General features: G+C 46.9%; 1 protein-coding gene across 8 annotated transcripts in view; it reads right to left on the bottom strand.

The window, feature by feature from the left end:
• Positions 1 to 23,949, bottom strand: part of LOC123398186 (mitogen-activated protein kinase kinase 3-like) — a 37,718-nt gene extending 13,769 nt beyond the window's left edge. For 2 of the 8 annotated variants that reach the window (XM_045092681.1, XM_045092683.1), the window contains exons 1-7: positions 23,612 to 23,934; positions 23,208 to 23,459; positions 22,680 to 22,898; positions 22,446 to 22,583; positions 22,153 to 22,320; positions 21,714 to 21,827; positions 21,204 to 21,311 (exon numbers count right to left, since the gene is read on the bottom strand). In XM_045092681.1, the coding sequence (XP_044948616.1) occupies positions 21,204 to 21,311; positions 21,714 to 21,827; positions 22,153 to 22,320; positions 22,446 to 22,583; positions 22,680 to 22,898; positions 23,208 to 23,459; positions 23,612 to 23,734 (1,122 nt within the window). In that variant the 5' untranslated portion in view covers positions 23,735 to 23,934. Of the gene's footprint in view, positions 1 to 21,203; positions 21,312 to 21,713; positions 21,828 to 22,152; positions 22,321 to 22,445; positions 22,584 to 22,679; positions 22,899 to 23,207; positions 23,460 to 23,611 lie in introns of all 8 variants that reach the window. The other 6 variants (XM_045092687.1, XM_045092680.1, XM_045092682.1 and 3 more) reach the window with 6 other exon arrangements.
• Between the last annotated feature and the right edge of the window lie 1,164 nt (positions 23,950 to 25,113).

Genomic DNA, 25,113 nt, shown 5'->3' on the forward strand with positions numbered 1-25,113 from the left:
AATGCAAGTGAATGAATCCAATCCCATCCCCTTTAAAATCAGCGAGGTAATACCTTATTGAAGTAGGGCACGCTACGGCAACATAGGACTGACGGGGTTGGGGGGGGGGGGGGGGGGGGGGGGCTGCAGCCACTCGTCAATGGGATCGCCGGACGCCTCCCTGCTTGGAAAGCTGACTTGATGACAAAACTCGGGCGCCTGGCTCTGGTGAAATCTGTGCTAGGTGCCATCCCTGTACATCAACTCCTCGCCTTCGCGCCGTCGAAAAAGACCCTAAAGCAAATCGAGAAGATCCAGTGTGGCTTTCTTTGGGCTGGGCGTGCAGCCGCCAATGGTGGCCACTGCCATGTCAACTGGCGTCGCGTTTGCCGCCCCACCTCCCTTGGCGGCCTTGGAGTCCAAGACCTCGAGCGCACTGGCCTTGCGTTGCGGCTTCGATGGTTGTGGTTCTCGTGCACCGACCATGACCGGGCTTGGCATGGCCTAGACCTGCAATTCTCGATCGAGGAAAGAGCGCTCTTCTTCGCCTCCACCACGATGATCATTGGGAGCGGCTCCACAACGCTTTTTGGGAGGACCGCTGGATCAATGGGCAGTCAATCTCTGAGATCGCCCCTGACCTTTACAGTTGCATTCCCAAGCATCGACGCAAGATCCGGACCGTCGCCGAAGGACTACAGGGCCACAGCTGGGCAGGCGACATTCAAGGGACCGTTGACATCAATGAAATTGGCCAATACATTCGAGTCTGGCAGACAATCGAACATTTCCCCCTCTCTGATGCCCCAGACCAGCTGGTGTGGAAATGGACGACCTCCGGCACCTATACGGCCCGCTCCTGCTACCTCGCCACATGAAAGTGCAGTCATGCCCCTAATCGACTTTTGGTGTTAATGACAACACATACGTAGGAAACTAATCCTATTTGTTAAGTGTATCTCAGGATGGCAAGTACTTTAGTAGATTGAGAATTATGTGCCAAGGTGGCCTGAGAAGATCGGGACTTATATGTCAAGAAGGCTCGGGATTGAGAAAAGATGATGTAGACTATCCTTTAAATTTACTATTCTTGAGTATAGGGATCCCGCACTATTAAGAGGGGATCACAGGTTTTGCGATGAATTTGCTCATACTACATCTCTACTTTTCTGCTCATACCACATCTTCACTACTCTGCTCTTATCTCAAAATAGAACTAATGCCTCAGACATCCGGCCTCCTCCGGACGTCCGAGGGTCGGACATCCGACCTGCTTCGGAAATCCGGAATCGTATACCAGAGAGATCAGAGCCATATAACTCGGACTTCCGGCTCCCTCCGGACGTCCGAGGGCCGGTCGACCGACCAGCTTCGGAAATCCGGAGCTCTGCACCAGAAGAACTTGAGCCATATAACTCGGACTACCGGCTCCCTCCGGACGTCCGAGGGCCGGACGTCAGTCCCCTTTCGGAAATCCGGAATCTTGCACCAGAGAAGTTTGAGTCGAATAACTCGGACTTCCGGCCTTCTCCGGACGTCCGGTCCCTGTTCAACTCCACAGTGGTTCCAGATATATTTACAGCCCTCGGACGACCGACCCCTGTCGGACGTCCGACTCCTTGTGGACGCCCGGACATCCGTGAACTGCCGGATGTCCGACCCCTGTGTGACTTAAAGTGTCCCCAACGGGTGCTTTACTCTCCCCACTATATATACCCCCTCCCACTTCGTGAGAGGGTGTCCAACACAGCTAGAACACATACAAGAACACCTTTCTTCTCACTCACTCTTGTCTACACTCAATCTTAGATCCCAAGAGCATTTGTGAGTCCCTTTGAGTGTTCTTCCAATCAAAAGATAGATCGTCTCCTTCTCCTCCTCTCCACCAAAGTGATTTGTGATTTGAGCAAGTTTTGAGCAATCCCCGTGATCTTGTTACTCTTGGAGGTTGGAGACTCCTAGGCGGTAGGAGTCTTCGGAGAGGAATCAAACCATTGTGATTTCCCCCGGAAAGTTTGTGAAGGTTTGGAAGCCACCTCAAGGCTTACCACTAGTGGTTGAGAAACACCTTCGTGGAGTTATCTCAAAGGGAGAATAGGGTGAGCCTTCGTGGCGTTGGTGTGCCTTCGTGGTAACATCCGCCCCTCTAACGGTGACGTAGCTTCCCTCCAAGGAAGTGAACATCGGGATACATCCTCGTCTCTCTTGGAGTTTCGGTTATTACTAACCCTAACTCTCTACTTGTGTTAATCCTTATTACGTACTTGTATTTGATTATTGTTTACCGGTTGCCTTACTTCACTCTAAATAGCTTACTCCTTGTCATAGCAATTATTAGGCCTACGCTCATATTCCGCACCTTTGCCTAAAATTGCTAAGTAATTATTAAAATTTGGAACTGTACCTATTCACCCCCCTCTAGGTCCATCTCGATCCTTTTCAATTGGTATCAGAGCCTCGTGCTCTATTCTTGTGGCTTAATCGCCCTAGAGCGAGATGGGCGGGATTCCCACTACTGTAGCTCCAGTGGAGAGGGACGGGACTTCCACGGAAGTCAAGTCCTTTACCTCTGAGGACCTGGAACGGGCCCTTGCCAAGCAAAAAGAGGAGCATGATGCTTCTCTTGAGGCCTTGGTCCAACTAAGACTGGCATCATTAACCACGGGGACAGCCACGTCCCCGAGGGCCTCAGGGCCACATATGCACGGTTCTTCATTTGGCCAACAAACCTCCGGAGAGGAACCCAACCAGTGTTCCATGGCTTTATGCTAGATCTCAAGTTGAGAAACCTAAGTACAATCCTGGAGGAAAACCTCCCTTGCTTGATGACAATTCCGATTTTGCTTTGTGGAGAGTTGGTATGCAGGATCATCTTAGGTACGCCAATGATGAGATGTTGGACATCCTCGAGCATGGGTACAATCCTGTAGATCCAAGGTGCCTCACACCCAGAGAAACTTATGACAAGCATCTCAATGACACTGCGATCATGTGCATAAGAAAAGGAATGAATGACAAGCAACGGAGACCTTACATTCACATCACAAGTGCCAAGGAACTGTGGGATAGCATTATAAGGACCAAGACCGGTACCTCCACTCTTCGGCTTGCTCAATATGAAATTGCTAAGGGGGAATTACAGAATTTCTGTATGGAAAAGGGTGAATCTCCCAAGCAACTGCTAGAACGGCTCATGACTCTCGCCGCAGACATTGAGTCCTGTGACTGTGACAAGACGCAAGATGGTTTCAATCTGACCAAGAGATTTCTCGTGGACAAGTTACTTCATGCTCTTGCTCCGTACCACCATCAAATGGTATGGGACATGAGGCAGCACCATGGGTTCAAAGAAATGACTCCAGATGACATCATATCCACTTTCCAATTATTTGAAGAGTCAAAGGCAAATGCAACAAAGCACCTTGCCATGCATGGCACTTCAACATCAAAGATCAATCTTGCTTTGAAAGCCAAGCATGAATGTGATGAAGAAGAAAGTGAAGAAGAAGAGGGTGATGATGACTGCGAAGATGGTGATGATGTTGACTCTGATGAAAGCGCATCTTATGAGGACATTGCTCTCTTTGTAAAGAAGTTCAGTGCAGGAAAATTCAAGGGAAGATTCCCAAAGAAGGTAAGGAAATGCTACAATTGTGAGGAAACCAACCACTTCTCCAATGACTGCCCTTATGAGAAGAGAGAAGATAAACCAAGGTTTCCGAAGACCTTTGTAAAGAAGAAGTTGCCAAACCCTATGAACTCCAAGCTCAAGAGAATAGATGGAAGAGCAATGGTTGCACAAGAAGAATCAGATCCAGAAGACGTTGGTGGGGTTGCCGGAGTAGCTCAGGATACACAAAACACCTTGAGGCTAGTCAACAAAAGTGGTGATGTTGTTCACTACAACTATATGAAAGACTACAAGGGCAACACCCACAAGTGTTTGATGGCAAAGACTGCATGGGAGATGAGGAAGACCAAAGCTCCCATGATAAGGTTAAGGTAACTCCACGGTTAAACTCTTTCAGTCTAGTTTCTACCTCACCTGATGAGTATCTTGATGCGGAAGATCACTATGAGGATAATGACTTAGATCATCCCATGTTTGCCAAAATAAACAAATTTATGTGCTCTCTTAAAGGAAAGAAGCTCACTATGTTTCGCATACTTATGGAAATGGTGAGTAAGCACACCAATACCATCAAGGAACTCGAAACCCTCGTCACTGAGAAGGAAAGAAATGAAATCCTTGAGCAGAAAGTCCTGTATGAGGAAGCACAAAATGATGCATTATGCTCAAAAGTTGGTGAAAACCTTGATAAACATGCTAACGATCTTGCCTCCTTGAAAAAGGCTGAATCTGTGTGCAAAGAGTTGCTAAATGATAAAAACCAACTAGTGAACTTCATGCTTCCCTTTCTAAGGACTGTGAGCGTCTATCCTTGTCTCTCAAAGACAAGGAAGAGAAACTCACTGTTCTTACAAAGAGCTTTGAGGCACTCAAGGTTACTTATCTTGACACTTTAGCTAAGGCTTACTCCTCACCTATTATTAATGTTGATACGTGCACTACTAACTCTAGTAGTGAACTGACATCTATCCTTGAGGAAAACTGTTCGCTAAAGGCACAGCTAGATAGAGGTCTCATGACATGTGCACAAGGACAAAAGACTCTCAATGAGATCTTAAGTCAACACAATGGAGGCTTTGCCAAGGAAGGGCTTGGGTTCAATCCAAGCACCGCCAAGAAAAATGCATCTCCACTCAAGTGTACCACTCCGCTTAAAGAAATATTTGTACGAGAGGGACACAAGGAGAAAGGTAAGGTTGTGAGTGGGTCGGCCACTAGGGGTTCGCCTACTCTCAACAAGACAACTGAATTCATGCCTCCATCCTATGTACTTCGCAAATCAAAGGAAGGAGAGGTTTATGCTAAATTCGTTGGTCCCCGTAATGCATTCCGATCTTATGCTATTTGGGTCCCTAAGACTCTTGTAACTAATGTGAGAGGCCCCATGACGAAATGGGCACCTCAAACCAAGTCTTAATTCGTTACAGGCTGTTTTCTCCGGAGGAGCCAAATGGGTGATCGACAGTGGATGCACCAATCATATGACCGGAGATAGTAACTTGCTCTATGACTTCATGCAAGCCATTCGACCATACATGAGCATTGTATTTGGTGGAGGGTCGAAAGGGCAGGTAATTGGGTTGGGCAAGGTGGCAATCACTAATGACATGTCTCTTGCACATGTCATGCTTGTCCAATCTCTTCAATATCATTTACTTTCAGTTCGCCAATTGGCTTCCGTTGGTTATGACACATTATTCGGACTAACGGATGTGAAAGTCTTTAAGAGAGACACTCTCGAAGTGGCCTTTGTTGGAGAGTTGGATGGCAACCTTTACATGGTTGATTTCTCGAAAGAGAGCACCTTCCATACAACTTGTCTAATGGCCAAGGCCGACATGAGATGGTTGTGGCATCGCCGGCTCGCCCATGTCGGCATGAGAAATCTTCAAAATCTCTTAAACAGCAATCACATCCTTGGACTAACAAATGTATCTTTTAAGAAAGATCGTGTGTGCAGTGCATGCATAGCTGGGAAACAACATCAATCAAAACATCCACCCAAGAACATGGTATCCACTTCAAGGCCGTTAGAGCTCCTTCATGTGGATCTGTTTGGGCCTCCTTCATGGGCAAGTCTTGGAGGGAAAAAGTATGGCCTAGTCATTGTTGATGATTACTCAAGATACACATGGGTATTCTTTCTCAAGTCCAAGGACGAGACGAAGATCACCTTCATTGATTTTGCCAAACAAGTCCAGCGGAAGTTTGACAAGGACATCAAGGCAATAAGAAGTGATAATGGCTCCGAGTTCAAGAATTACACCCTAAAAGAATTTCTTAGTGATGAGGGAATTGAACATCAGTACTCCGCACCTTACACCCCTCAGCAAAATGGTGTAGCAGAGAGGAAGAACCAGACACTTGTGGAAATGGCAAGGTCCATGTTAGACGAATACAAGTCACTACATAGTTTTTGGGCTAAGGCTGTCAACACAGCATGTCATGCATCAAACCGGCTCTTCCTTCGATCAATATTGGAGAAGACTCCATATGAGCTCCTAACTGGGAACAAGCCCAATGTTAAGTACTTTCGTGTGTTTGGATGCAAGTGTTTCATCCTCAACAAACGGGAACGGTTAGGAAAATTTCAATCCAAAACAACTGAAGGGATTTTTTTTGGCTATGGATCAAACTCTCACGCCTACAGAGTCTACAACAAATCCACTGGATGTGTTATAGAAACCTGTGACGTGACGTTTGATGAATTTAACCGCTCCCATGGGGAGCAAGTTGATCTAAGTGATGCAGGTGAAGAAGATTCCTCGCAAGATATCTTGAACATGGGTGTAGGTGCACTTCTTCCCATGGAACAAAGACCCCATGATGATGATGAAGATGATGAGAGTATTTCTCATCCTCAAGACAGTTCACTGCCCATACCTCCACAAGATACTAGCACACATATCATGCCAGTTGTTGAGGATCAAGTGGGAGAACATGTCTCTCACTCTAATCACACTCAAGAACAAGTTGATCTTCAAGAGCTAGACCAAAGTATGGATATGCTTGATGATGAACCTCAACAGGTGCAACGCGAAGAGGAATATCTTCCACCACACGTAAATGATCCATATGTTGAGGACGTTGATGATGGAAACGAAGTTGAACCTCGTGAAACCCTGACCTCCATCATGCCACGTGTGGCCGGTCGTGTTGATATTGATCAAATCCTCACCGGCGTGTCGGAAGGTAGAGTGACTCATAAACAATTAACAAACTTTTGTGCTCACTTTTCGTTTGTCTCTAGTACCGTGCCACACAGGGTTCAGGATGCATTGTGTGACAATGACTGGCTCCTTCCTATGCAAGAAGAGTTAAACAGTTTTACACGCAACGAAGTATGGTCATTGGTAGAACGACCAACTGAGGAACACAATGCCATTGGAACTAAATGGATCTTCAAGAACAAGGAAGATGAGAATGGGACTGTCCTACGCAACAAGGCAAGGTTAGTAGCACAGGGGTACTCCCAAGTTGAAGGTTTGGACTTTGGTGAGACTTTCACCCCTGTTGCTCGTCTTGAATCCATTCGCATTCTATTGGCCTATGCTGCTTTCAATGGTTTTACTTTGCATCAAATGGATGTGAAAAGTGCTTTTCTTAACGGTCCTCTACAAGAAGAGGTATACGTATCACAACCACCTGGGTTTGTTGACCCTCACCACAAAGACCATGTATACAAACTTCACAAGGCTCTGTATGGCCTCAAACAACACCTCGTGCTTGGTACGATCATCTTAAGAAGTTCTTACTCGATGATGGCTTTGTGGTGGGGGTGATCGATCCCACTCTTTTTACTAAGAGGGGAAATGATGATTTGATCCTATGCCAAATCTATGTAGATGACATCATTTTTGGTTCTCCTAACATCCATTTATGCAAGAAGTTTGCGGCCTCCATGACCAAGACCTTTGAGATGTCACTCAACACGGACTTGAAGTTCTTTCTTGGGTTTCAAATACAACAATTTCAAGAAGGAATTTTCTTGTCTCAAACTAAGTACCTCAAGGACATTCTTGAAAATTTGATATGACAAATGCTAAACCAATGAAGACACCCATGGCCACAGATGTAGTTCTAAATGAAGACACCAACGGTATTCCTTTTGACCCATCTACTTACCGCTTCATGATTGGTTCGTTACTTTATCTTTGCGCATCTAGACCGGACATTATGTTAAGTGTAGGCATATGTGTTAGATTTCAAGCTTCCCCTAGGGAAATCCATCATACGGCGGTTAAGCATATTCTTAGATACCTTGTTCACACCCCAAAGTTAGGCTTATGGTACCCTAAGGATGCAAAGTTCGATCTTATTGGGTACTCCGATGCGGATTGGGCCGGTGACAAAGTGGGACGGAAATCCACTTCCGGTCCATGTCAGTTTCTTGGACGCTCCTTGGTAAGTTGGTCCTCGAAAAAGCAGAATTATGTTTCTCTCTCCACGGCCGAGGCCGAATATATTGCAGCCGCAAGCTGTGCAACCCAACTGCTATGGATGAGGCAAACCCTAAAAGATTATGGTATCACGTATCGACACGTGCCTCTTCTCTGTGATAATGAAAGTGCCATAAAGATCTTCGAGAACACCATTGATCACCCTCGCACAAAACATATTGATATTAGGTATCATTTCTTGAGAGACCATGTGCAAAAAGGTGACATTGATATTACCCATGTGGGTACCGACATGCAGCTCGCTGACATTTTCACCAACCACTTAGCGTAGCAAGGTTCTGTCAACTTAGGCGTGAACTTGGTATCTTGGAGCTTGATAACATAACTTGAAATCTTGTACACATACACACACTCACATTATGTTCTTGTCATGATGTGGGCATGCATTTAGGGGGAGTCACTAGGACTTACGTCATAATTCTATGTTTTAATCCTACAAAATATGCATAAATCAACTTCTGTCCACAAGTAGTATATGTATTTCTTGTAGGCAACTGTGTTCGTGTCCTTTGTGATAAACCATGTCAAGGCAACTTCTGTCAAATCATCTCATCATCCAAAATTCCAGAATCTGCCTCTGCCTACTCCTCTCTCGGTCGTCCGACGTGTCTCGGGCGTCCGGGGGCTAAACTCATTCCGGACGTCCGGCCAGTGTCGGTCGTCCGACGGCTAAATCCACTCCGGACGTCCCGCGTCGGATGTCCGACACATCGGGGGCCCTATAAATAGAAGGGCGCGGGCTGGGCCTTGCTCTAGTCCCCACGCGCCTCCTTTTCTCCCAGCCGCCACCGCCAGCACCAGGGGAGCTCGCCCGCGCCGCCACCTCCGGGATCTGCCTGATCTCCTCCGCGGGATCCGTCTCTTCTTCCTCTCCTCTCTCGATCTGCAGGTATCCCCTCCGTCCCCCTCGCGTTTGGATTCCTTTTCTCTCAAGTTCACGTGTTCGTTCATATGGTTTGCCCGTGACCGTTCCCCATTGGGTTTCCATCCGTGTAGGCTTTTGTTCATCATGCCCAAGATTAAGCACTCCGCCCGGAAGGACACTGTTGGCTCATCCGCTCGTGCCCCTACTGGCACGGGGTCGGACTCCGAAGGGCAACGTTATCCCTTCAAACGGACTTCCCGGCGTCCTCCGCCTCAACAGCTCCCCTCGTCGTCCGATGGCTCTGACTTCGAGGATGAGCTTTCAGCTGAAGACCGTGCTGAACAGCCCGTCATTCGGAAGTCTATGCCAAAGCCTGGGACTCGCAGGCCCTCCTATATGCCACCACCTCCTCCTGAACAGCCCGAAGGTGAAGCTCGTCGCATCTCACTTGAACCTCCTGCTACTTTAGGTCGTGAAGTCAAGAACTTCACCACGGTTGCTAAGTCTTCCTACCTCACTTTCCGCCGCGACGTTGATCAATTCTCTGTTGTACGTGACTCTATGGACTCACGTTTCCGCACAAACGTCCAGGTGGACATCTTTACTACGGTCATTGTTCCAAAGGGTATCTCTGTCCATCACTTTATTGATCTTGAGCATATTCGCACGCACCCGGCGAAATACCCGGGTGCCATTGAGCTCATTGAGTCATCGGGGCTTGCTGCCCCCTTTGCTTTTCGGCGCGATTTTAACGCTGCTGCTATTCACCAATTTTATGCCACATGTTTCTTTGGTCCAAACAACACTGTTAGCTGGATAACCTCTGACGTTCAGTTCACAGCCTCTTATGATCAGTTTGTTGCCGCACTTGGTTTCCCCAACTCCGGCTTCAAAATCCATAAGAATGATCCTAACCATGCACATAAGCCAATTGAGGCGTGTGGGTATCTCCTCAAACCACTCCGTGAACTTGATGCAGACGAACGAATGAAGGATCTTAACCAAGTATCCATCTGGCGCTCTCCCTACTTTATCATCTTTCAATGTCTTATCCGCACCATCTATCCCAAGATGGGTGATAAGGGATCCTGCAGTGGCTACTGTATTGACATCATGTCACATTTGTACGAGCACCCCAAGAGCAAAATTAATGTGCCTCACTTTCTATGGCATGAGATTCGGCTTGCTAGTTTTCAATACAAGCGAGCCTTCCTTCATGCCCCCTTCATCCAGGCTTTTATTAACCATGTTGCTGAATTCACTGTTGCTGTCACTCACACGCATCACAAGTGGGTCATTCCCGCTCACATGGCGGATAACTATGCTCCCAAGAAAGCCCCACCACCCACCTCCACTCGCCGCACTGCTGCCCGGTCAGCAACCCCTTCATCCAGCTCAGCTCCTCTCGGTCGCTTTGTCAAATTCATTGGCAAGGCACATTCTACTATGATGAAGGCCTTCTCTTTCCAGTGCGGTCAAACTCATGATGTGGTTTCTCGCCTCGTCTCCTCCAAGAATGCCCTCAAGGCTCGTCTGAGAGACTCGGGCGCTCTTGATGTGAGTGACGATGAGGCCCTTCCTGCTGCTCCTCCTTCTGACTTTGGCTTCCCATCTGGTCCTGAGTGGGCTGATTTTCTTGACGAGGCTGGTGGCAGTGGCTTGCCTGACGATGAGGATGATGATGATGATGATGATGATGATGATCTCTGAGCATGGTTGATGCTGTTGGTGCCTCCCTTTTTGGTACTTGGTGCCAAAGGGAGAGTAATGTATCGTAGTTTTTAGTCTTTGGAGATTTAGTCTCAATTTGCATGTTTGTGTAATGTAATGGATAAACCTATGTATGGCTACCTATGAATGTTGTGATTGCTATGGATTGCTATGATATCATCGTAGACGTTATGTTTTGCTCCACTACTTCTATGATGATCTATTATCTTTACATGATGATCCATTATCTTTACTAAGTCACATGATATTTTCGAAACACACATTAAAAGGGAGCTCCGATATTTTACCATGCACATACTAAGGGGGAGCTCCGTACTAAACCTCTCCAAAGCTATAATGTATGTTAAATCTTTTGAGACCTGTGTATATGTTGTCATCAACTACCAAAAAGGGGGAGATTGAAAGTGCAGTCATGCCCCTAATCAACTTTTGGTGTTAATGACAACACATACGTAGGAAACTAATCCTATTTGTTGAGTGTATCTCAGGATGGCAAGTACTTTAGCAGATTGAGAATTATGTGCCAAGGTGGTCTGAGAAGATCGGGACTTATATGTCAAGAAGGCTCGGGATTGAGAAAAGATGATGTAGACTATCCTTTAAATTTACTATTCTTGAGTATAGGGATCCCGCACTATTAAGAGGGGATCACAGGTTTTGCGATGAATTTGCTCATACTACATCTCTACTTTTCTGCTCATACCACATCTTCACTACTCTGCTCTTATCTCAAAACAGAACTAATGCCTTGGACATCCAGCCTCCTCCGGACGTCCGAGGGGCGGACGTCCGACCTGCTTCGGAAATCCGGAATCGTATACCAGAGAGATCAGAGCCATATAACTCGGACTTCCGGCTCCCTCCGGACGTCCGAGGGCCGGTCGACCGACCAGCTTCGGAAATCCAGAGCTCTGCACCAGAAGAACTTGAGCCATATAACTCGGACTTCCGGCTCCCTCCGGACGTCCGTCCCCTTTCGGAAATCCGGAATCTTGCACCAGAGAAGTTTGAGTCGAATAACTCGGACTTCCGGCCTTCTCCGGACGTCCGGTCCCTGTTCAACTCCACAGTGGTTCCAGATATATTTACAGCCCTGGGACGACCGACCCCTGTCGGACGTCCGACTCCTTGTGGACGCCCGGACATCCGTGAACTGCCGGATGTCCGACCCCTGTGTGACTTAAAGTGTCCCCAACGGGTGTTTTACTCTCCCCACTATACATACCCCCTCCCACTTCGTGAGAGGGTGTCCAACACAGCTAGAACACATACAAGAACACCTTTCTTCTCACTCACTCTTGTCTACACTCAATCTTAGATCCCAAGAGCATTTGTGAGTCCCTTTGAGTGTTCTTCCAATCAAAAGATAGATCGTCTCCTTCTCCTCCTCTCCACCAAAGTGATTTGTGATTTGAGCAAGTTTTGAGCAATCCCCGTGATCTTGTTACTCTTGGAGGTTGGAGACTCCTAGGCGGTAGGAGTCTTCGGAGAGGAATCAAACCATTGTGATTTCCCCCGGAAAGTTTGTGAAGGTTTGGAAGCCACCTCAAGGCTTACCACTAGTGGTTGAGAAACACCTTCGTGGAGTTATCTCAAAGGGAGAATAGGGTGAGCCTTCGTGGCGTTGGTGTGCCTTCGTGGTAACATCCGCCCCTCTAACGGTGACGTAGCTTCCCTCCAAGGAAGTGAACATCGGGATACATCCTCGTCTCTCTTGGAGTTTTGGTTATTACTAACCCTAACTCTCTACTTGTGTTAATCCTTATTACGTACTTGTATTTGATTATTGTTTACCGGTTGCCTTACTTCACTCTAAATAGCTTACTCCTTGTCATAGCAATTATTAGGCCTACGCTCATATTCCGCACCTTTGCCTAAAATTGCTAAGTAATTATTAAAATTTGGAGCTGTACCTATTCACCCCCCCCCCCCCCCTCTAGGTCCATCTCGATCCTTTTCACCACATTTCAGGGCTCCACTACCTTCTTCGCCTGGAAGCTCATTTGGAAGAGCTGGGAACCGCTGCGCGTAAAAAAAATTCCACTAGTTAGCTAGCCTGGATAGGTGCTGGACCGTTGATCGCCTCACTAGGCGGGGTCTCCAGCACCAGGTCCGATGCCTAATATGCGACCAAGCTCCCGAGACGATGCGCCACCTACTCCTGGAATGCCCTTTCGCCTAGCAGACTTAGCATGAAATTCTTGCCTGGCTCAGGATGACCACCACAGGACCAAGCGATGAAGGCACGCTCATGGACTGGTGGCTGCGCGCCAAGCAAGGCACACCTACAACGATGCGGAAAGGTCTTGCCTCCAATGCCCTCCTCACGTCGTGGATGATTTGGAAGATGTGCAACGAGTGCATTTTCGACGGTGCCTAGCCCCTCGTCCATGTCCTGGTCTCTAAGATCAAGGACGAAGCCGAACAATGGGCACGCGCTGGGGCCCGCAGCCTCAGAGTCATCTTGCCAACCACCTGGGATGTGCATTAAATTTATTTTCATGTCCCTTCATGAACTCGCTCTCCTAGGAGGGTTGTAACCAAACTCTATCTTTTCAATGCAATGAAACACAAAACCTCTTGCGTTTTCTCGAAAAGAAGTATGAACCTCTTCGGGTGGGACACGTAGCTTTCTGAAAATAGTTGGCCTTCTGATGTGTGTGTGGTTAGCTGCATCCCGATTGGCAAGTTCACTGACGCTTAGGCAGGTGAAAAAACATGGCAACCTCTCGGTGAAATCTGCTCATAGAATGATTACTTCTAGCAGATCTGCCATGGGAATTTCCCTTCCTACTGTTCTTAGAAAAAAATAAAATGGTAGCCAAAGCTTTGGAAGTTAAAAGTGACACCTAAGGTTCTAGTGAGGCGGGAGGCTGATGATGGGCTTCCTGAGATTGATGCGAGCGAGGTATCACAAAGGCAGCATCTCCGTATCAGGCATGGAGTTGGCGAGAGGGAGATCTCTTCTTGAGGGGACCAGGATGGGAGCTGATCGGTGGAATCGGGCAGGCAAGAAGAGCAACAGAGCGGGTGGTTGGAGGTGCCCCATGTATATGATGGGGTTGTATATCCTCCCAGAGGGAGTGCATGCCGCCTTCGACAAGGAGTTGTCACGCTTCTTCTGGCTGGCTGCCCACGCCATATGGTGAAGCGGGCTGATATTTTGTTTCCCTAAGGACCAAAGGGGCGTGGGTATTCTAGCGTCTCGGCATATGAATGTGTTACTCATCATGAGGTGGGTGTGGTGGATCCTTAGGGACGCGAGGGGGATCTCAGTTCTGGAAATCCCTCCGGTCGATCAAGCATGAAATTCACTTGGGTACCAGTTTCTCCATAGGCGATGGAGAGGGTAGCCTCTTTTGCCTCGACCCAAAATTCACTTGGGTACCAGTTTCTCCATAGGCGATGGAGAGGGTAGCTTCTTTTGCTTCGACCCATAGATCGGTAGGGCTGCGTTGCGTGCCGAATTCCCAGCCCTTTTCATGATTTTCTCAGATCTGGTGCTCTTGATAGCCTTGTGGCCCACAATGGAAATTGGAACATCCCGTTTTGACGAACATTCGGCCAAAGGAAACCTTAGCCTGGACCGAGTTCTGGTCGAGGTCCCCGGGCATCATGTCTTTGGCACCTCGCCCCCGCCGGGCTCTTCTCTGACTCACATATATGGTCAAGAGGCCTATACATGGACACAAAGGGGCAGCAACAATTTTTGAATAAACTGCAGAAGTCAGGATTTGAACTCAAGACCTTAGGCCCTGATATCATATTAAGCTTCATGCACTAGCCAATGCAACCAAAAGTCAGAACTAATGGAAAGGGCTAGGCAATCCACATATACATTTCAACGGCATGGACCTCCCGCTTGTGAATGTTAAGAGTTATAATATAAGTCATGTACCCCTTTGTATTTATCCCGTTGTATAAGGGGTTTCCTGCATATGTTCCACACCTGTACATGTATATATATCGGCCTATGGCCTCATGGGAATACAAGTTGCTTATTCCTAACATGGTATTAGAGCATTAGGGTTTTTTCTTCCTCGCACGCGCAACTCGTGCTCCGATCCAATCTCGTCTCCACGCAGCCGCCGTCCTTCTTCTGCTGCTGCTGCGATCTCCTCCTGCTGCCACCGTTCTCCTCCTGCTGCTGCAGCCGCTGCTTCTCCAGATCCCGCTGGAAATCGCTGGACCGGCCTGGTCTCGCTCGTTCCGCTGGAACGAGGCTCCCAATCTGATCCAGTCCCGCCTGGTCCCGCTCCCGCTGGAACGAGGCTCCTCCCGTCAACGCCCCGCTCCCGATCCGGTTTCGTCCCTGGCCGCCGCCGCCGTCCCATCTCTCCAGATCGAGGCGGCTCCAGATCGACCCCGCCGCGTTGCCTCGGGTCGAGATCGACGCGGCTCCCATCCTGCTGTCGAAGCGGACACGGTTTCAGACGCGGACGCGGTTAGTTGACTACGATTCCTAAAAAAAGTCTACTGCATCGGGCTATGTTGCTGGCCCTCGTTGTCCGGTGATCTTCGATGGTAGTAACTACACCGAGTTCACTGGCTTCATGCGCATTCACATGCGTGGCATCCGTCTCTGGGGTGTTCTTTCTGGCGAGGTCTACTGTCCGCCATGTCCGGTTCCTCATGTGGCTCCCACTCCGCCGATCCCTCCGTCTCTTCCTGCGGATGCTACTCAGGCTGCGAAGGATGCAGCTAAGGTTGCTGGTGAGGCTGCTATCCGTGCTTATGATGAGAAGGTTTTGACTTATGAGGAGGCTCTTCAGGTGTATCATGGTGCTCTGTCTATTTACACCCAGTGGCTTGATGATGATGCTCGTGCTGCAACTGTTCTCACTGCTAGTGTTCTGCCTCAGTTTGCTTCTGAGTTTCTGGGTCTTCCTACTGTCTTTGAGATGTGGACCCGCCTTCATGACCGCTATGAGCCCTCTGGTGATGCCTTATACCTCTCTGTGGTCGGTCAGGAGCATGCCCTTCAGCAGGATGACTCTACTGTTGATGACTTCTATGCACAGAGTTCTGCTATCTAGCGCCAGCTTGATTCTCTCTGTAGTGTTGGCTGTCGTACTTGCCCCTGTTGCCAGGTTGTCCAGGCCAATTTGGAGTTTCATCGCGTCTACGAGTTCCTGTCTCGGCTCCGTAAGGAGTTTGAGCCCCGACGTGCTCAGTTGTTTGCTCGTGGCCGTATTTCTCTCATGGAGGCGCTTTCTGAGATTCGTTCTGAGGAGACTCGCTTATGTGGTGCTGGTTTGCTGGAGGTTCCCTCTGTGCTCGCTGCTCGAGCTCCTTCTACGCCACCTGCTGCACCTACTCCTTCTCGCTCGAGTGCTCCGCCGATCTTGCCCACTCCTTCTGGAGGCTCAGGTCGCCCCCGTCCACATTGCGGCTACTGCAACAATGATGGACATATTGAGTCCCAGTGCTACACGAAGAGGAAACACCTGCGCAAGGCGCGGTCATCATCTTCAGGGACATTGTCATCTACCTCGACAGCTTCAGCCATCGCTTTGACTGAGCAGGATATTCTGAGACTTAAGTGCCTGCTCGTTGCTTTAGGTTCTTCCTCGACGGGTACTGCTGGTTCTATGACTGATGCTTCCCGCACTGAGCAACCGCCTTCTACACAGTCAGGTACATCCCCATGGGTTATGGACTCTGGAGCTTCTTTTCATATGTCTTCTCATTCTACCACTCTCTCCTCTCTTCGATCGCTTGATTCTCCTGTTCATGTCCTCACTGCTGATGGTACTCCTCTTTCTGTCGTTAGTAGAGGCAATCTTACCACTTCTTATTCTGTTCCTGATGTTGCTCATGTTCCTCGACTTACCATGAATCTGTTTTCTGCTGGTCAACTTACTGATTCTGGTTGTCGCGTCATCCTTGACGATGACTCTTGTTCTGTCCAGGACCTCGCACGCACACTATGTTTGGGGTTGGCCCTCGCCACCGTGATTCTCAGGGTCTTTGGGAGTTGGACTGGCTTCATGTTCCTTCCGCTGCCACCACTATCGCCAGTTCCTCCCCTTCGGTCGCTTCAGCTACTGGTTCCTTCCAGCAGTGGCATCATCGGCTTGGTCATCTGTGTGGTTCTCGTTTGTCGGCTTTAGTTCGTCGAGGTCTTCTGGGGTCTGTCTCAGGAGATGTCTCTTTAGAGTGCCAGGGTTGTCGTCTTGGCAAGCAGATTTAGTTACCATATTCACATAGTGAGTCAGTGTCTAAGCGTCCTTCTGATTTAGTCCATTCTGATGTATGGGGTCCGGCTCCCTTCGCTTCGAAAGGGGGTCATAAATACTATATTAGTTTTATAGAAGACTTTTCTCGTTACACATGGCTTTATTTCATGACTTCTCGTAGTGAGGTGTTGTCTATTTATAAGCGTTTTGCTGTCATGGTTCATACTCAGTTCTCTTCGCCCATTCGTGTGTTTCGTGCTGACTCTGATGGCGAGTATATCTCTAAGATGTTGCGTGGTGTTCTTGCTGAGCAAGGGACTCTCTCTCAATTCTCTTGTCCTGGTGCTCGTGCTCAGAATGGCGTGGCTGAGCGCAAACAACGTCATCTTCTTGAGACGGCTCGTGCATTGATGATTGCTGCCTCTCTCCCGCCTCATTTTTGGGCTGAGGCCGTCTCCACCTCCACCTATCTCATCAATCTACAGCCCTCCGCTGCTCTACAGGGCGGTGTTCCTTTCGAGCGTCTTTTTGATCGTTCTCCCGATTATTCGATGCTTCGCTTGTTTGGTTGTGTTTGCTATGTTCTTCTTGCCCCTCGCGAACGCACCAAACTGACCGCTCAATCTATTGAGTGTGTCTTCTTAGGCTATAGTGATGAGCATAAGGGCTATCGCTGTTGGGATCCTACCGGTCGTTGGATGCGTATCTCTCCGGATGTGACTTTCAATGAGTCTCGTCCCTTCTACCCACGCCCATCTTCCTCGACCTTTTCAGTGGAGGATATCTCTTTCCTCACTTTTCCTGACACACCTATCACCCCCGTCGAGCCTTTGCCTATTCGTTCCGCTCCCTTTGCTTCTCCACCTCTAGTCGATTTGCCGCCACCATCTTCCACGGTCTCCTCGCCTAGTATGTCACCGGATTCTACACCTTCATCTCCGGTCACTTCTTCGTCGCCACTCCCCGATTCTACCTTGGCGATTCCTCCTTCCATTGTTCCATCTTTTCCTCAGTGTTACACTCGTCGTTCACGTCCTGTGGATGCCTCTGTGGATGTGTCATCATCCTCGTCCTCGTCTCAGCCTACTTATGGTTTGCATTCTCGTCCTCGTCCGCCTGTTGATCGCTTTGGATTTCCCACCGCTGGTGCTGCTGTTCTTGAGACGACTTCTTATCGTCAGGCTCTTGTTCATCCTGAATGGCAGTTTGCGATGGCAGAGGAGATTGCTGCTCTTGAACGCACTGGTACGTGGGATCTTGTTTCCCTTCCTCCCGGAGTCCGTCCCATCACTTGTAAGTGGGTCTACAAGGTTAAGACTCGCTCTGATGGTTCTCTTGAGCGTCACAAAGCTCGTCTTGTGGCTCGTGGTTTTCAGCAGGAGCATGGTCGTGATTATGACGAGACTTTTGCTCCTGTGGCTCATATGACCACTGTTCGTACACTTCTTGTCGTGGCCTCTGCACGCCACTGGTCTATATCTCAGCTTGATGTTCCTGATGAGGTGTACATGCAGCCACCACCTGGGTATTCTGTTCCTGATGGCATGGTATGTCGTCTTTGTCGCTCTCTCTATGGCCTTAAGCAAGCCCCCCGTGCCTGGTTTGAGCGTTTTTCCTCTGTGGTGACTGCCGCTGGTTTTTCAGCAAGTACTCATGATCCAGCATTGTTTATTCACCTTTCTCCTCGTGGTCGCACTCTTCTTCTCTATGTTGATGACATAATCATCACTCTGGATGACCCCCAGTATATTGCCTTTGTAAAGGCCCGTCTTAGTGAGCAGTTTCTTATGTCTGATCTTGGACCTCTTCGCTACTTTCTTGGGATTGAAGTCTCTTCTACCTCTGATGGTTTTTTTATATCCCAGGAAAAGTATATCCCGGATCTTATTGCTCGTGCTGCTCTTACTGAGGAGCGCATTGTTGAGACTCCTATGGAGCTCAATGTTCACCTCCGTGCTACTGATGGTGATCCCCTGCCTGACCCGACGCGTTATCGTCATCTTGTTGGCAGTCTTGTCTATCTAGCTGCTACTCGTCCGGATATCTCTTATCTGGTTCATATTCTGAGTCAGTTCGTCTCCCCTCCCACATCGGTTCACTATAGTCATCTCCTTCGTGTTCTCCGATATCTTCGGGGCACAATCTCTCACCGTTTATTCTTTCCTCGCTCCAGTTATTTACAACTTCAGACCTATTCGGATGCTACGTGGGCTAGTGATCATTCAGATCGCTGTTCACTTTCTGCTTACTGTGTTTTTCTTGGTGGTTCTCTCATTGCCTGGAAGACGAAGAAACAGATTGCAGTTTCCCGTTCGAGTGCAGAGGCTGAGTTGCAAGTGATGGCTCTTTTGACGGCAGAGGTGACTTGGTTACGGTGGTTACTTCAGGATTTTGGTGTTTCTGTCACTACACCGACTCTGCTCTTATCTGACAGTACAGGTGCTATTAGCATTGCACGCGATCCTGTGAAGCATGAGCTCACCAAGCATATTGGTGTTGATGTTTTCTATGTGCGTGCTGGTGTGCAGGATCAGGTTATTGCTCTTCATTAGGTGCCTTCCGAGTTACAGTTGGCGGATTTCCTGACGAAGGCCCAGACTAGAGCACAACATGGCTTTTATCTCTCCAAACTCAGTGTTGTTCATCCACCATGAGTTTGAGGGGGGGGGGGGTATTAGAGTTATAATATAAGTCATGTACCCCTTTGTATTTATCCCGTTGTATAAGGGGTTTCCTGCATATGTTCCACACTTGTACATGTATATATATCGGCCTATGGCCTCATGGGAATACAAGTTGCTTATTCCTAACAGTGAAAACCTCTTGTGCCTCTTAAGATCAAAATCTTTGTTTGGCAGCTGCTCTGTGATCGTCTCCCATCAGGTGTGGAGTTGGTGAAGCGGCATGGGACGTGCGATGGCGTTAGCCTTCTTTGCGTGGTTCCCGAATCCGGGACCCAATTTTTCTCATCTTGTCCCGTTGCCTGCTTCTTACGGAACTTTGCCCGTGAGACTCTAGGGCTTGAGTGGCAGGCGTCGGACCTGAGCTAGTTCCTGGACTCTAGGGCTTGAGTGGCAGGCGTCGAACCTGAGCGAGTTCCTAGAGGCTCAAGCCAACTATACCGGTAGGAGGAGGCGCCTCTTTTGGTTAGTGTTTGTTGTGATGACCTAGACACGATGGACTGTATGTACCAAGATGGTTATCAAGCGGGTCTTCTTGCAGTGTGCTTTTGACCGTGTGTTTAAAATTTTGGCCTTCTTGCAGCTGTGGTACCCGCTTTGTAGTCAGTGGCACCGGGACCGGCTAGACGGTATGATTGATGATCTTATAGTGGGGCTGCCAACTCGCTTCGCCCCTAGCCGTTGATCTTTTAACTCTGCGAAGCCTTGTGTTGTTTTTTCTTTTTGCTTTTGGGCTTATTTGTGCTGTTGCCCCAGCAGACCATCTATTTACTTTCCTGCACTTGAAAATACTTGTATGGAAATGGTGGTTGCGTTATCTATAAAGCGGGACGAAGGACTATTTCAAGAGGAGAGTGGATTTTCTACTCCCGGTAGGTGTACCTGGGATGAACAGTAAATTAAAAAAAATACAAAAGAAGGGAAAAAAATATGAAACTTTGGTACATCAAACATTAGATGGCCTTGCAAAGTTTCAGCCACAAATAACATTCTGAGGAGCCCTCACCAAAAATCAAAAACACTGCTCAAAGTTAATGTCCACTTTTCAGCAGCGGTTTTTTTTTTTGGTGAGGGATCATCGAATGTTATTTGTGGCTGAAACTTTGCAAGAACATCTAATGTTTGATGTCCCAAAGGCTCAGGTTCTTTTAATTTTGATTTGTATTTTTTTATAAATTTACTGTTCATCCCGGGTGCACCTACAGCCGGGAGCAGCTACATCTTTCTTGGTTGGAGGTGAAGAGAGGAGCCACCTGAGCGGCTATAGGTAAGGAGAGCGGCCACGTGAGCATGACAGGCGCACTCACATTCGAGGGGGGAAACTTTAGGGCCGAGTGCATTCAAGCGAACCGGTGAGTGACTTGGCGGTGGCAAAGTTCCCGTAAACTAGTCCCACTTTTTTCCTGAGATATACTTGTGGCAACCAAAATCCTCAATGGGGTCTAGAATTTTAACATGAATATTTTTAATTCTGGATAGCAAGAAACCAGATTAAAATGATTGAAACAACTGCGGTAAGAGTCAGTTTATTTGTTGCATTGTCGGAATGTTCTATTGTCTAAGCATAGCTAACATCATTGTACGTGAACTTGTGGAACATAAGGTTCATTTTCCTGCCATATAGAAAGGCAGCAGAACAGGAAAAATATAAGCTAAGGAAGGCTATAAGGAACTCACATGTGCTATCTGTGATAATCTTTCCGATGGATCATGAACACTTTTATTGTACTCTGCCAAGTCCACACCAGGTCCCTCGTATTTCTTGATGAAGGCATGAGACAAAAGCTACAAGATGTTCAGTATGTGATTCAAATAAGATTTATTTATTTATTTCAGAGAGCAAAATAAACTCCATTTCGTCTTTGTTGCAAATAACCTATTTATGTAGTTAGTTGAATAATTAGTAAAACAATTCAACATATTAGACCGCTTTTTGCGATTATAATCTCAGAATGATGTGTGTGTGTGTGTGTGTGTGATTAACACACCTTATAGACTGCTTATCTGTTGACTAGAGTTAAATTATCCATCAGACATTACTCTCAGATAGTGTCGCAAAATCCTATACTGTATAAATAAATTTTATCACTCCCCGCAATAAATAAAGTTTTTCACAGGATTTAGGCAGTTGGAAACCCTCCTACTGTTTCTTTTGAAAAACGTTAATTGTACTAGATGTCAGTTTACCTGATCACATGTTGGTCTTGCATCAGCATCTTTCTGCAAGCAAGCATCGATGAACGAGCAAAACTCCTCTGAATGCATATGTTGCGGTGGTGTTGGCGATGGATCTTCTAGTATCTGCAAGACTGCAACACAGTAAGGTGGGAAAGGAGGATTGCATTATACATCAATAATATAATACTCATAAGAGGAACTAGTATTGTATTATTGTCAGACCATTCATGTTGGAAAGCAGAAATGAAATAGAAGTTCCAAACCTAGTAGAAACTCGGAAACAGATGTAGAACACCTACGGAAAACAAGCCAAATTCCGAAAACAGTTTTAATCAACAATATACCAACAGACACACATGAATGAGATCATGATTTGTTCCGTAAATAAGATGCTCACGAAAGGTAGTAGAAAATTACACAAATGAACACTGCTTGACCACCACCTCACCTGCAGCATGAGGTCGGCCTCGCCCCCGCTTACATCATATGGGTATCTTCCAGTTGCACACTCCAACGCTGTTAGTCCAAGGCTCCAGATATCAGCCGCATATGAGTAATTTTCGTTCCGAATTCTCTCGGGAGACATATATGTTACACTGCCCAGGAAGGTAGCACACTGGAAGACAATTACTACATATATATACTGCTAATTCAATCTAGATACTCAGATGTCCACTTAATACTATTTTAGAACAGCTTGCTGTTGCTACGAGAAGTTTCGGTCACCAAGAAGTAGCATACCATGGTAATTGAATCATGAAGTCCAGAAGTTACACCAAAGTCTGTAATTTTTGTATCACCCTTTAGATTTAGCAGCAAATTTGCTGGCTTTATATCTCTGTGAACTAAACGCCTCACTTCATGCAAGTAGCGCAGAGCCTAATAAAGTAACACAGACCAACTAGTCACTTAAATTTCACAGGCCTGATTTGAATAGAGCTAACATCAGAAGGTATGGAGGCAAGAGACACGTACTAGCAACACTTTCTGTAGCATATGTGAAAGAACTGGTTCTGTTATGAATTTCTTGACCCTGATAATATCTGCTAATGAACCACCATCCATATACTCAAGTGCAAAGTATATTTCTCCAGAGTCCGGAGTGTAAAAAACTCCTTGGAATTCAACTAAACCTGGATAACAAGATGCTGCTGATAACGTTCTAATCTCGTTAAGAATCTGTTGTCTCTTTTCCTGTAATATATATCAGAGGATATGTTATAAATTGAAGGAAAATAAGCTTGGTCCAAACAATGTCAATAGTACTTGCTGCATTTCCGGTTCTACTTGCTGCAGCTTGGTCCAAACAATTCCCAACTAATACTGGAGTACTATAGACTTTAAATGGAGAATAAGCTATGAATTCTACACTTGTAGTTCCATGTGAAAGTTCATTGAATAAAAAAAGAAAGAAAAAGGAGGGGGGGGGGGGGGGGGGGGGGAGGGTCCATAGATTCTGTTTCATGTAAGGGAGACAAGAGAAGAAGCACACAGAGATGTCACCTTCTCAAAAATGTTGATTTTCTTGAGTGCCAAAACTCGATGAACTGGCACATAAATAGCTCTGTGGACAACGCTGCTTGCACCATTACCAACAGAATCAAAAATATGCATATCATGACAAGAACATCGATATGCCTTATCTGTAGCATAGTCACCGTCTGGTCTAGTTGTTCGTTTATGGAAGCCAAGCTTACTGATGTTATATTCATCAGAAGACCTACTCAATAAATTGACAGTTCCACCATCCAAAACCTTTACAAAAGTACAGTAAGATTTAATATATTAAAATATGAGCATCATATATTTTTACAGCGACATAAGCAAGGAATTTTGTTGGTTGAAGAGAATGCAGATAAGCATAGATCTCGAACTGAGCAAACGCCTGAGACGAAGAGAGTGGTTACCTCGCAGTCGTCAGAGCTGGAGTCGTCGTGCGTTCCGTCGGCGGCGGGGGGCGGCACAACATTGCCATCGGCGTCGAAGAAGATGGGCTGCAGCCTCCGCTTCAGCTCCTCCAGTCCAGCCATTATCACAACCAAACAAGGCTAAGAGAAGAGGAGAAGGGCGAGGGAGAGGGCGTTTGAGGCTTTGATTTCGCTTCCGTTTGACACGACGGGACCAGACGGGACGCACATGTTTTCCTCCGTCGCCAAATTTGAGAGATTGCCGGAGGCGGCGCAGCCGCGCAGGTAGGTCGGTAAGTCATGAATCCAACGGCAAGGAAGTACCGGCGCCTCCTCTTGTCTTGTCTCATGTGCTGCCTTCCCGATAACGAGGGATGGAGATGGAGCCCACTCGCACTATACGACAACCTATGGTCAATTAGCCCCTGTTTGAACTATAATACATTATGATAATCTAAATTATAAAGATAGATTATATGATCTGGTCTATAAAATAATCTATGTGGACAATGTTTACATGTCAGATTATATAAACTATAATTCAGTTTTTATATTGCATAATCACATGTCTACGTTTTCGGGTTTTTTAAAGAGGAGGGTGGCGGTGGTAGGAATGTAATTATCTCCAACTTTACAAGGATAATAGGTCATTAGCAATTCATAATCTGATTTTAGCTGGGTAGAGTGAATTGTGAGTTTTTAATAATCTATTCATCTAGTTTTTATAATCTACATCATAATATGTCATGTTTGAAGACATAATAGATTATAAAAATTGGATTATATAATATGAGTGGTTCCAAACAGGGACTTAGTCTAGGGAAGGGATGCGTTCCACGTCCACCCAGCGCCCATGAACAAAATGATGATAAAATTGGGTTTTCATCTAGGATGGGTGGAGTTGATCGTGGCATGTGTGAGGTAAGATTCAATTCAAATATTCTCTTTATCATAAAATAAGTGTCACAAATTTAATATTAAATTAGTATAAATTTAATACTAAATCAGCGACACTCATTTTGAAACGGAGAAAGTATTACGAAAAGTTCACATTAGTTAGGGCTTGTTCGGTCAACCCCTCCGACAAAGGGATTGGGGAGGATTAGAGGGGGTTGAGGTGGATTTTGACTTGTGGAAGATTTAATCGCTCTCAATTCCCTCCAAACCCCTTCAAATCTCAAGGAACCAAACAAGGCCTTACACTTTGTTTGGATGTTGATATTCAAACCTAGATATTGATATTGACATTGGATTTCCAGAATTCTGATATTTAGATGGACAAGGAATCGAGTCCACCTAATTGACCCGAAATATTGGATGACCCGCTCACAAAGCCCGCGTCTTCGTTGCCAAATTCGAAAGGGGCGAGCTAGATTTTGGCTGATATTCGACAATGAGCCCGCGACTTACCGCTTTGATCATGCTCATGAAAAGAAAACACACACCCGAGTAGGAGAGGAGGCTAACAAAGGCACGGGAGCTCGTGGCGGCGCGGGTTAGCT

This window comes from Hordeum vulgare, chromosome 5H (assembly GCF_904849725.1).
Source record: "Hordeum vulgare subsp. vulgare chromosome 5H, MorexV3_pseudomolecules_assembly, whole genome shotgun sequence".
Lineage (NCBI taxonomy): Eukaryota > Viridiplantae > Streptophyta > Magnoliopsida > Poales > Poaceae > Hordeum > Hordeum vulgare.